General features: G+C 49.6%; 2 protein-coding genes across 3 annotated transcripts in view; both read left to right on the top strand.

The window, feature by feature from the left end:
• IFFO2 (intermediate filament family orphan 2) overlaps positions 1-4,156 on the top strand; it is a 45,193-nt gene extending 41,037 nt beyond the window's left edge. For both annotated transcript variants that reach the window (XM_033113440.1, XM_033113439.1), the window contains 4 exons: positions 259-379; positions 519-611; positions 1,759-1,889; positions 3,339-4,156. In XM_033113440.1, coding sequence (XP_032969331.1) covers positions 259-379; positions 519-611; positions 1,759-1,889; positions 3,339-3,444 — 451 coding nt within the window. In that variant the 3' untranslated portion in view covers positions 3,445-4,156. The remainder of the gene's footprint in view (positions 1-258; positions 380-518; positions 612-1,758; positions 1,890-3,338) is intronic.
• Positions 4,157-10,196: 6,040 nt separating this feature from the next.
• ALDH4A1 (aldehyde dehydrogenase 4 family member A1) overlaps positions 10,197-12,018 on the top strand; it is a 29,246-nt gene continuing 27,424 nt past the window's right edge. Inside the window, exon 1 of the mRNA XM_033113438.1 lies at positions 10,197-10,346. Within this exon, the coding sequence (XP_032969329.1) occupies positions 10,222-10,346 (125 nt within the window). The 5' untranslated portion in view covers positions 10,197-10,221. The remainder of the gene's footprint in view (positions 10,347-12,018) is intronic.

Raw genomic sequence — 12,018 nt, 5'->3', positions numbered from 1 at the left:
GTCTCCATTAAAGATAAAGCCTGGCATCGTAAAAATCATACATTTTCCGATTGTATAAAGAGTATGTAAACACATTCTACATTTTAAAAGAATTAAACTCCAAGTATAAGGCGCATGTCCCCTTTGTCACCACCCCTGTCTTTTTGGAGGGCTGCCCCGTAGGAGCATACCTATTGGTTCAATGCCACTTTGTCTCCGCATCCCGCCCCCTGGAGCCTGGCTCCTGTTCAGTCATGCCCTCCTGTGTCACCCCCACAGACGGGAGACTTTTGACTTTGATGATGATTGTGACAGCCTGACGTGGGAGGAGAATGAAGACACGCTGCTGCTCTGGGAGGACTTCACCAACTGCAATCCATCCATTGACCTTCAGGGCGAGGTGAGCCCCAGGGCTGGCTTCCCAGGGCGGCGGGAGCTGGGGGTTTGGGGACACCTCCTTTCAACTGTCTCTCGTCCCTGTTCTTTTCCTGCCGCCCCCACCACCCAGTTACATTGTCCCCTTTGTTCTTTTTCCCCAGCAAGAGGAAAACTTGGGCAACCTGATCCATGAGACAGAATCCTTCTTCAAGACAAGAGACAAAGAGTACCAGGAAACGATAGGCCAGATCGAGGTGAGGGCTCGGGCTGTGCCGCCCTCTAGTGAAACTCACTGAGGTCACCTGGTTGAGACCACCGGTGGCTAAGTGGCCGCGTGGGAAGGGGCTGCTAGACTGGGGCAGGCACAGACTTGGGAGTCAGGCGGCCTACCGATTCCCTGCCTGGTGCTGGCCAAGTCATAACCCCTCATAGGGCCTCAGTTTCCTAATCTGTAAAATGGGGGTGGTGATCCCTGTCTGCCCCAGAGGGTTTTTTGTTTTGTTTTGTTATTTTTTCCTTTTTATTATTAGTTTCAGGTGTACAAAACATAATGATTAAACATTTACACCCCTCACAAAGTGATTACTCCAGCAAGTCTACTACCCCTCTGACACCGTACAGAACTTTTACAGTACCATCGACTATATTCCCTACGCTGTACTTTACATCCCGTGACAGTGTGTGTGTGTATTTTTTTTTTAATTATACTTGACATTCAATATTATTTTATATTAGTTTCAGGTGTAGAGCACAGTGGCTAGGCATTTATATAATTTAAGAAGTGATTGCCCATAAGTCTAGTACCCATCCGACACCATACACAGTTTTACAACATTATTGACTATATTCCCCATCATTGTTTGGTGACTACCAATTTGTATTTCCTAATCCCTTCACCTTTCTCACCCATCCCATTTTTGTTTTGTTTTGTCTTTTTGTTATTCAACTGAGATGGTGATCCCAAAAATGATAAGAGCTGACATTTAAGTGCCATCAAGGGATGCTAGCACTGAGGAAGCCCTTTACAAGTACACCGTCCCTAGGGGGACGTATCATTTGGTGGAGAAGGGTCAGAAACATGAGAGACATGAGGACTTTTCTAATCACGTTCATAGAAAGGAGGGCAGAGAGGCTGGGCAGGGTGGAGTTGGCAGAACTGGTAGGGTTCACCAGGGAAGACTGCCCTGGTGGTTGCTAAGCAACGGTTCTCCTTTCACCAAAGCATTTCTAGGGGCCATAGACCAGTATGCAGAGAGCAGAGGCCGAGGCAGGGTCCTAAGGACGTGGTGTCCAGGGATGGCCTCAATGCTGCCACCACTGAGGACATGAGGAGGGACCTGCTGAGGGTTTTACTGTGGGGATGACTTGGCCTCCCCCTTAACCCATGTTGGTTCCCCGCAGCTGGAGCTGGCCACAGCCAAGAGTGACATGAACCGACATTTGCATGAGTACATGGAGATGTGCAGCATGAAGCGTGGCCTGGACGTACAGATGGAGACCTGCCGCCGGCTCATCAAAGGCTCTGCAGACAGGTACTCGGCCCTGCCCTCCCTGGGGATTCAACAGTTGGGTTCTTGTGGGGAATTTGTGGGGCTGCAACTTACACGTCTGGCCTGTTTCATCTGCCCAGCCCATGTGTCCGTCTGTCCATCCATCCATTGAATATTAGTCACCTACCTACTACCGTGTTTCCCCCAAAATAAGATATAGCCAGACCATCAGCTCTAATGCGTGTTTTGGAGCAAAAATTAATATAAGACCCGGTCTTATTTTAATATAAGATCGGGTCTAATATAATATAATATAATACCCGGTCTTATATAATATACATTAATGTTTGCTCCAAAAGACACATTAGAGCTGATGGTCCGACTAGGTCTTATTTTCCGGGAAACACGGAATGTGCTAGATAACTTACCTATCTAATCTCACATAACTCCCTGCCCCCACTGATTTAACAGCTGCTTATCAGAGGCCTACTGTGTGCAAGGTCATGGGGATACAGTGACAGCTCCTGCCCTCATGAACTTATGCCCCACTTGCTGCTGAACTGGGGAGTAGAGGAGGTGGGCAGGGCACTCCTCTCCACCATGCCTGATGGGCTCACATTTGTGCATAGAAAGCAATTTCACTTCCTTTCCCATCTTCCAACCCAGGGTCTGTCCCCAGGCGACTGACGTGCTTCAGGAGACTGACGTCCCCCTTTTATTTGCTGGGGGACACCAAAACAAAGACAGAGCCCCTGCCTTTAAGGAACATGCAGCCTCGTTAGCGAGACAAACATACTACTAATAAAATGGGATAATACATGTAAAATACTTGGCACAAAGCACAAACAAATGTTAATTATAATTATTTCTCTCGTTATGAGTATGTACCTGCAGGCTGTGATTCAGGCTGTAAGGGAGAGAGAGGCAGTTCTGTGGGAAGCTGCGTATAGGACCCTAGGCTCAGCATGTCCTACCTTTAGGTCACGGAGTCCCCCACAGCCCACTGTCATTATCTCCGTTGTTCCGATGGAGGAGCCAGTACGTAGGCAGGTTGAATAGTTTGTCCACGGCCCCCCACCTCATCAGTGATAGAACCAGCATTTGAACCTCGTGCTATTAACTGCTCTCCAGTATGGCCTCCCTTTGAGCTCTGAGTTAATTGGGGTTCACTGAGCACCAGATCTGTATTAGGTAATTGGAGGGTAAGAACCAAGCTTGATCCATGGTCTCTGCTCCCAAGGGGCTTTCAGCACCCAGAGCAATTAGAGGCTGGTACAGGGGTTCCCAAGAAGTCTCAAGAGCCACATTCGACTTGTGAGCTAAGGGGTTTCTAAGGAAAGCAGAGTAAGGGCAGGGTCTCAGGGCAGCATCTCCCTCTGAAGTTAGATCTTACAGGAGTGGAGGGGCTGCTGAGCCCTTTCCGCTCCTTGAATCCCTTCTGGGGTCCTCAGGTTACCCTCTGACCATCCCCCCTTCTCTTGCGCCTTCCAGGAATTCACCGTCCCCCAGCTCTGTGGCCAGCAGTGACTCAGGAAGTACAGATGAGACCCAGGATGAGTTTGAACGGGAGGCAGATGTGGAACCCATGGTCAGCTGATGACTGAGGCCCCCATGCCTGGTGGTCTTGGTGGTGGGGCCTCTGCACCCCTCTCCCCCTGGGGCCAGGAAGGCTCCTCGGAGTGGAGCTCCAGCCTCACTACACCAACTTCCTCTGCCCTCCCTTCTCTGGAGGCTCCAAGGGACCGCTGCTTCCTTCCACCCACCACCGACCAGTGCCCCTTCTCCATCCACCCACCCAAGGAATGGTGCTCTCAATTTCTATTGTTCTCCACATTACAAATGCAGACTTCTGTCCGGATGATGCAGTGTTAACTGTGCCTTTTCCCTTAAGCTGAGCCACTTTGAGCTCCAAAGAATTATTCCTAGCAGGTGTTTTTATACAAAACTCTTAAGGTGAGGGTGGGGCCCTGGGCATGGTTTAATGTGGTTTTTTTCTACCCTCCCACCTGCTCCTCTGATTGGCCATAAGTTATGCCCTCCCCTCCTCTGCCAGCCAATGATGACCGAGTCTGGCTTAGGGTGGTCCCCCTTCGCCCGGGATGGCCTGTTTGCTTCTGCAACCTTCCCAGACCTGGGTGAGGACCTCCCAGGCGTTTTTTTGCTTACCTAAAAAGAAAAGGTGGAAGCGGGGAGGGAAGACAAATTTGTATTTTTTTGGATCCAGTGGCAAAGCAGAGGGACAAGGCACTGTGAGGGAAGGCGGAGCCTCACTGTGTTTAAACTACTATGCAAAAAACAAAACAAACAAAAAGCAGCTTGCCTTATATGCTGTGGAAGGTAGGCCCTCTCCCAGACTCATGGTTTTCCCTTGGAGCTGGGAGGCCAAAGCTAGGGCGGTGTCTCTTGCAGCCTCTCAGGGTGAGCACTGACTCGGGAGGGGGTTCGGTCAAGGTCAGTAAGGGGGCGGGGGACCTGCAAGGCCGTTGACCACCTGACTGCTTGCTTGGGACGTCTGTGGGTTTTGGGGGAATCTTTTATTGCCCTGATGACTTGATGATTTTCCCTCTATTTCCAGCCAACTCTAAGGGGTTATAGATCTGTAATTTCTCTGTGAGAAAGTCTGAAGGGAACCAGGCCTGGTATCACCCCTTCCACAATAGAGCTGGGTTAGACCCACCTGCCGCCGTCTTCGTTCTCCACTGTGCCCCAGTCGCCCACTGTTTGGCCACTGGCAGGCTTTGGAAAGGGAAGAAGTGGGAGGCGATGAGGGCTGCTGGCAGATTGGAGGTGGTGGGAGTAGGCACTCAAGTGAGAACCATCCTTGTTTTGCTCGTGGACATAAGTAAGCTTCTTTCCATACTTTACTCAACGGACTAGTTGCGTAATTAATCAAGCCAGTACCTCTCCAAGACTTGAGTGGGCCTGGGTTGAAGGGCACTCTGTTTAGGCCACCTGCCGAATCTCAGCTTGGAGTCCGCTGACCATGCGGGGTTTTTTTTCGTTTGTTTGTTTTTTCATTTGTATCCACTCCTCTGGGTATGAGCGCTGATTTTTGCTTTTGTTGGTCCCGCGGCTCCCCCTGGTGGTCAAAGGAGCAAACTGTACCCAAGGATCAGAACTCCACTCACTGCTTTTGTCTGGAGGCAGAGGATGTGGCCCTCAGGGTACCAACCACCTTTAAGAGCCTTCGTTCTCTTCTGTTTCCCCCACCTGTTCTGCAGTCTTAAAACCATTGTATATAATAGTCACATATATGTAGAGAGAGAGAAAAAGAGTGTATGTTAGTATGTTATTTTTATTTATCAGAACGTGGTGGTCTTCATCTTTTTTTTCTTTTTGTTGTTGTTGTTGGGGAGGGGGCGGACCTCCTACTGTTCGCTGTGGCATTCTGGCAGAGAGGCTTCCATTCCCAACATCTCTTTTTAGCTACACAATCCCTTGGCAGGTACCAGGAGGAACGATGGCTTCCCTTCCTCCTTACTGACCATTGTCCTAAAGGTTACAGGGTTCAAACATACCTGATTGTTATTGTCGTTATTGTTATTATTGTCTTAGTTTAGTTTTATTTTAACCAAAGGTTATCAGAGCCAGTTGGGCTTGGACCTCAGCTGCTAAAAGGATTTTCCGTTTCCAGGAGGGTGGGAAGATGGCCGCCCTCAAAGGCCTCGACTGTCCAGGACTGAGGAAGGCATCGAATGGTGGGGTCAGGAAGGTAGAGTGGAAGCCAGCCCTCAGTTGTCCCTCAAGGTGGTAGGAGGGTGACAGACCTACCTTCAGAGCTGAGACAGAGAGGGTAATTAAGGTAACTGGCGATTGGATCCAGTGGTATTATTTTTGCTTTCCCCCTTGTATACATAGGACTTTTGTCTCTGCAGACTAGAATACTCTGAATTTGTCCAAGGGGTATGGAAATGGCAGGAGCCAGAGACAGACACTGGCTGGAAGTTTCCTTCCTGCTGGTTTTCAATAGCTGCTCTCCCCTGGGGAGCAAGGATTTGGGGCAGATGGATGGTGAGGGGTGGGGGAGCAGCAAGGGTGTGGTCAACCTGCCTCCTGGGCAGGGTCCTGGATCTTGGCCTGGCCGCCTCCCTCCCCACCGAGTTCTTTACTGAGTTAGTTGCTGGTGGGCCTTGCCTGTCCCCTTGCCACGAGCCCACAGCTTGCCCAGAAAGACCCCAGTGTTCGCTGCAGCAGCCCCAGGTCCAGATGGGACACTGGCCCATCCTTTGTAAAACTGTAAATACTTAATTTGGGTTTTCTATTTCTAAGCCCAGTGTCATATTGACATTGGTATTTTACATTACTCTCACATGGGCTTCCTGTGCTGCCTTCTCTCACTCTCCTATTTTTGGGGGTTTTATAAAAAGAGAGGATTGGGGAGGGACAGGGAGAGGTGCTTCTCTTTGGTTCCCTGGTTGTGGAATACACACACACACACACACACACACACACACACACACACTCACACACACACTCACTCCTCTGAGTCTCTGAACAGGAAAAATAAATTATTGGCAAGTAAACACATTTTGTTTTCTTGTGGCAATACGTCTTGAGGTCTCTGAAGGGCCAGTCCATCTCAGACTTAATTCTGTGGTTGCAGCTCCGATGACTTAGGGAGAATCAGACCCCGTGAGCTTGGGATGGCGGAGAGGGTGTGGGGTAGGGGATAATATAAGGTGTAACTTAAGCTAAATGTAATCTATTTATAAAGCAAGAGACTCTCATCTATTTTTATGAAAGGAAAAGTTTTTTAATCTAGGGTAGACAGTTGTAGTAGCCCAGCATTTTTCTGTGGACGCGATGCATGTTGCTGCTGGAGTTATGTAACCGGTACCCCTCACCCTGTCTCCCTGTTCTCACCGCCTACTCATGCACACCCGGGAGTGGCTTCATAAGAGTGTAGGCTCCACTTCACCCCATGTCCCTGTTCCCTGATCCCCCAGCTCCTGGGTCCCTGGAAGTCTTAGGGGGAGGGCACTTGTGGGAGTGGGTGGGCAGTGGTGAATTCAGAATGGAGGTGGGTGGGGGGAGGGAAAGGGGGACAAGCTCTGCTTCAGAGGGTGGGCTCTGATTAGTTACTCGAATTCTGGTCTGCCAAGCTCCATTTCCAAGGTAGCTGTGTTTGGCAATGGGACTGTCGGTTCAGGGACCACAGAGCTTACTTGGGTTGTTAGGCAGCTGGAGCAGGAGTGGAAATGTCATGAAATACCCATAGCCCGGTCCTGGCTGTGCTTACTGCTTGGGCTGCCAACCTTGATATGCTCCTCCAGGGTGCTGGATGAGGGACTAGGGTGCTGGAGGCTTCCTCAGACCTGTGGCATCTACCTTGAGACTCCAAGCTCTGGTTCTAGAAGGGCAGTCCCCTAGAATGGGGAGTCTGGAGGCAGCTAGTTGGGTATAGATAAAGGCAAATTCTCTCTGGAAGGGAATTTTCCACGGGTGGAAGTTTTTCAGGCTCAGGGTGGGCTGTGTGTTAGTCTTGGGCAAAACTCTCACTATTCCTGCTGTTAAGCCCTCAAGGAAATAAGACAAAGTCACCTCCCCCCAACACCCCCAAGACCCCAAGACCCCTTTGTGGACATTTTAACATCTACCTGATTTTCAGTCCCGTCCAGGGAGACTTTCTATCCCATAGTCCCACATCCCACCCCACTGTTGCTGTTTGTCTGCCAGCTGGGTCTAGCATCAAAGGAAAGGGGGGGGTTTATACTCATTGAAAGACTACTGATCCTACCAGAAACCAACCTGTTTACTGTACTGTTGTAAATATCATGCCCTTTATATCCTGTATATTGGCTTCTTTTAAATAAAGTGAAATGTCTTAGAATTGATGGCGTTTTTGTTTTTGTTTTAATCTCAGATAAAGTGTTGATGGGGGTGGGAGGGCAAGAGGACTGAGCACCATATAAAGAGGAAAACAAATTAGCCAGTGATAAAATAGGGACATGTCACATCACCTGTTACATTTGCGTCCCACAACAAAATCTTTAGAAGTAGATAAAGCAGAATTTATAATACACATTTTACAAAAGGGGAAGAGAGAACCAGAGGCATCACAAGCTGAGTAACTGGCATTACCTGGTTTGGAAGTGAGGTCCTATTAATCACAAAACCCCCATTTCTTAAAGGGCTTCTCAGGGCCCACGAGAGGCCAAGTCCTAGGCTCTGGATTTGACGTTGTCCAATGTTCTTGTTTCTTTTTAATGGACAAATTCAGGGAGACATTGCCCCATCTGAACTACTTCCCCTGCCCCCCCACCTAGGGTTTTCTTCAAGGATGAAGAGAAACAAACAGCCACCACCAATTCCAATTTACTTTTTGCCATCCCCAAGACTTATGTGTAATGTAGTTTCTTCTTCCCACTCCCCACTCCCCACTTTTTGTTTATATTCCCAGAAATGTCTTAAAGGGTGTGACCTTCCGGAGGAAAAGGAGGTAATGAGGACATTCTAAGGTAGTTATTATTACCCCCACTTTATAGACAGGGAAACTGAGACCCAGGGAAGTTACGTATTTTGCCAGTGTCATAGAGAGGAACCACAATCAGCACTGGAACTCGCCTGACCAGGTCCTTGATTCACGCTGCCGGAGGAAATATAAACAGATAAATTAGAAGAGAGTGTAAGAAAAGCTATAACTTTAGGAATAGATTGGATCCCAAAGACCTACTCATCAGGAATTCTTCACAACCCAAGTTTTAAATAACATTCAAGCCTTCACCAAACTTCTCCAAGAGAAAACTGAAATTTTGATCCAGGGGGAAAAAAAAGCGCTGAAGCCCACTGGTTCCGCGGCCAAAGGCTTTTAAGGAAAACCTGAGCATGTTTGGTAATCTGCAAGGAATCAGGCTGATTTATCTCAGTGCCAGGCTAGGAGGTGGAAGGTGGCTGGGTCCTGGCGTGCGCTGGAGGCAGGGACTACAGGCTCATTCCCGGGGCTGCAGCCCTTGGGGATGAGGCAGGGGACTGGACGCCGTGTGGCCCTGAGGTGAACCAGAGTCTGGTAGCCAAAGGCCAAGGGATGTCCAAGTGGTCTGGCTGTGACAGCTTATATAGAGCATACAAAATGTATATGTTGGATTGAGGTGTGCAAAACAAGTTGTTTACAGTAGGGACAGGACTATGACTGCACACGTGTGAGACTGGTAAGAGTAAAGTGAAAGTAAACATGTTTATGTTTAGAGCATATACATGAAAGTAAACATGTTTATGTTTTTGTGTGAAACTGAGCATAACAAAATTGAGTGATAAACCTAAGAGGTAAACAACTTCTGGTTATCACCTAAAAAGTAAACAAGTCTAAGGAAAAGCGGATAAAAGCAGTACTCCAGAGTAATGCCATGAGTGGTCCGACTGGGCGCTCCGGCTAAGATCCTCTAAGCCAGGGGTGTCCAAACTGCGGCCCGCGGGCCAACTGCGGCCCGCAATCCTTTTTTAATTGGCCCGCAGCAAATCCCAAAATATATTTAGTTTACTTAAATAAACCAGGTGAGGCAATACGTACTTCACCTCCAGTGAGTGGCCCGGCTGTTTGTGTATTTTACCGCATATGGCCTTTGGTTGAAAAAAGTTTGGACACCCCTGGCCTAAGAGGTGCAAGCTGTGAAGTTCTTCCTTGCAAAACCAGCTCGCCTCATCTCTCCCAGACCAGGGACCTTCACCACCTCAATAGACTCTGGGACTTGGTTCGTTATTAAATTCTATTCTATTCTGTATAACCTTCTCTGCTTACCAGAGCATGGGCCTCTGGAGGGACATTGGTGCCCAAATAAAGCTGCATCACTCGCTCTATCTGAACCTGTGCTCCAGGACTTTGTTCCCCACTCGCGTGTGGAGTACCACGCAGGGACGTAAGGGCCCTGCGGAGGGATTAATGTCGCCTTGATTTTTCAGGAATAGACAAGTGTGATAACTGCCCTACAGGTGCTGGCAACACAACTTCCCCACCTAGACGCACAGACCAGCGGTCGCTATGCCCCTCTGCACACAGGTCCCATTCCCGCTCTCTTATTGGTTCTTTCAGGCCCTCTCCTAAGGCTGCTACATGACCTCCCCTCTGATTGGGCCAGGAGCTCCCATGTGTCACTCTGATTGGCCGATGGGGCTCACGCCCTCTCTCCCTGGCTCCCAAGAAGAAGGCTGGGTCATACTATAAAGAGAAAAGGGGGAAAAGTGTCTGTTTCAAGACTTCACTTTGGATTACCTCGTCCTATATCACGTAATAGCCCTATCATACCCTCAAAGAAAGAATTATTTCATTAATATAAGGTAAATCTAGAGGTATTTCAGTTAGTCCTGACTCGGAGGGCGGTCGGGTGATTCGGCACCCCCTACTTTCCGAGATGGTGCGCTCCAGGAGGGGCAACGTCTAATGACTACGTCCTGGTTGCGCCGCCTCGCATGCACCGCGCAGCGGACGCCGCGCTCTGAGCTGGGGATGCTGCTGCCGCCTGCTCTTCGTCGTGTCATGCTGGCCCACCCCTGCAGGGGAGCCGGGTGAGTGAGCACCGGGCTTGGGGAGGCCCCGAGCGACTCTGCGGGCCCGGGGTCCCGGAGTCGCTGGGCGCTCCCCGCACCGGACTCCCTTCCTGCCGGACTCCCGCTGGGTTCCCAGGGTCTCCCTTCGCCCCGAGTCACTTCTTCTAGCGCCTCCCCCGACTCAGACCTTCCACGCATTGCGACCCCCCTGTCTCCTTCCTTCAGCAAGGGGGAACCCCTGCCCGAGTCCTGCGGCCGAGTTGGGTGCCTCGGTGCTCTCCCCGCTCCTAGGCTCGGAAAGTAGCCTCTCGCGCACTCGTCTTGCTCCTAACACTTGATCTTCTAAATGTGCTCACCCCTGCAGTATGCTGGCTTCCTCCCAGGGGCACCTCTTTTTAGCACACCATGCTTCTCACCTCCCCACCCCGTTTCACATTCAGGACCCACCAGTGGGATCCCCTGAGTCTTCCCTCTTCTCTCCACCGGGATTTCTACCTCTCCCTTCCTCTTCCCCTTTTTCAAGTTAAGTGTCCTTTCTTCTGGTAGGTGGACTAATAATTATGGAGTGCTTACAATGTGCTAAATGTTGTATTAGGCATTTTGGTATAGGCCTCCTTGTGGTGACTAATGAGTTAATACATTCAAGTGCCTTGAACAGTGGCAGGCGCGTAGGCAATGCCCGGTTACTATCATGACCATCGTTATCACTTGTATTTAAACTTCTGTATGGTAGATACTGTTATTTCAAATTACAGATGAAGAAGCCAAGGTGTGGTTTCACAGTGGAGGGGCCCTGCAAACCCAGTTTTGCAAACGCCCAGAGTGTAGAGTTGGTTTCCTAGACTCTTGCCCACTCAATGGCAAAGGTTCTCAGAGCCCCTTCCTGCTCTGAACTAGGTGGGAGAGGTAGGGCACAGACCCTGCTTCAGAGGGGCTCAGTCTGGTGAGGCTGCCCCCTTATGAACCAGTGTTTCTGTCTGTCTAGCTTTCAGAGCTGGGCAGCCTCCACCCCCAATTCACATTTTGTTTGCCTGACCCCTGGGACTGTGACCAGCTATGTCTCCTGCTGAGTTAGGTCCTTTCTGAGTTAATCAGTGACCCAAGGGATGGCACAGGGGTGCCCTGGGCAGAGGCGAGTGTCAGTACTATTGTGTGTCCTCTGTGGGTGAGGATGGGATGGGGAAGAGCACAGGAAGAGGACACGGGAGAGAAGGGTTCCTCCTCCTCCAAGCCAAGGTTGGGGCCACACTTGCCACACCCTCAGCCTGGTCCCATTTGCTGGCCTCTCTGCACTTTGGAGACCACGCCTCTCAGACCTCAGATGGAAGTCCCATAGATTTACTTGTTTTCTGAGTACCTACCAAGTGCAGGTGCTGTGCTAAATACTGGAGGGAGGGGTACCCAAGGGATTTACATGTGGATGGGCCTTCAAAAATTTTCAGTTTAATGGGGGAGAAAGACATTTAAAAAAACAACAACATTATAACAATAATATTTATCAAGCAATCAAGTACCATAGGAGTGGCACTATGCTGATAAGTATTATCCCCATTTTACGGGTGGGAAACTTATCTGCCAGTTAAGGCAAATGCAGGACTAAAATTGCGGTCAGTCTGTCGCCAGATTCATGTTCTTAATTACAAAGCCTCTTGCATGGAGAAAAAGCATTCTGTAAACAGAGAGAAAGCGT

The sequence above is a fragment of the Rhinolophus ferrumequinum genome, chromosome 9 (assembly GCF_004115265.2).
Source record: "Rhinolophus ferrumequinum isolate MPI-CBG mRhiFer1 chromosome 9, mRhiFer1_v1.p, whole genome shotgun sequence".
NCBI classification, from domain to species: Eukaryota; Metazoa; Chordata; class Mammalia; order Chiroptera; family Rhinolophidae; genus Rhinolophus; species Rhinolophus ferrumequinum.
This window is presented reverse-complemented; position numbering and strand designations above follow the sequence as displayed.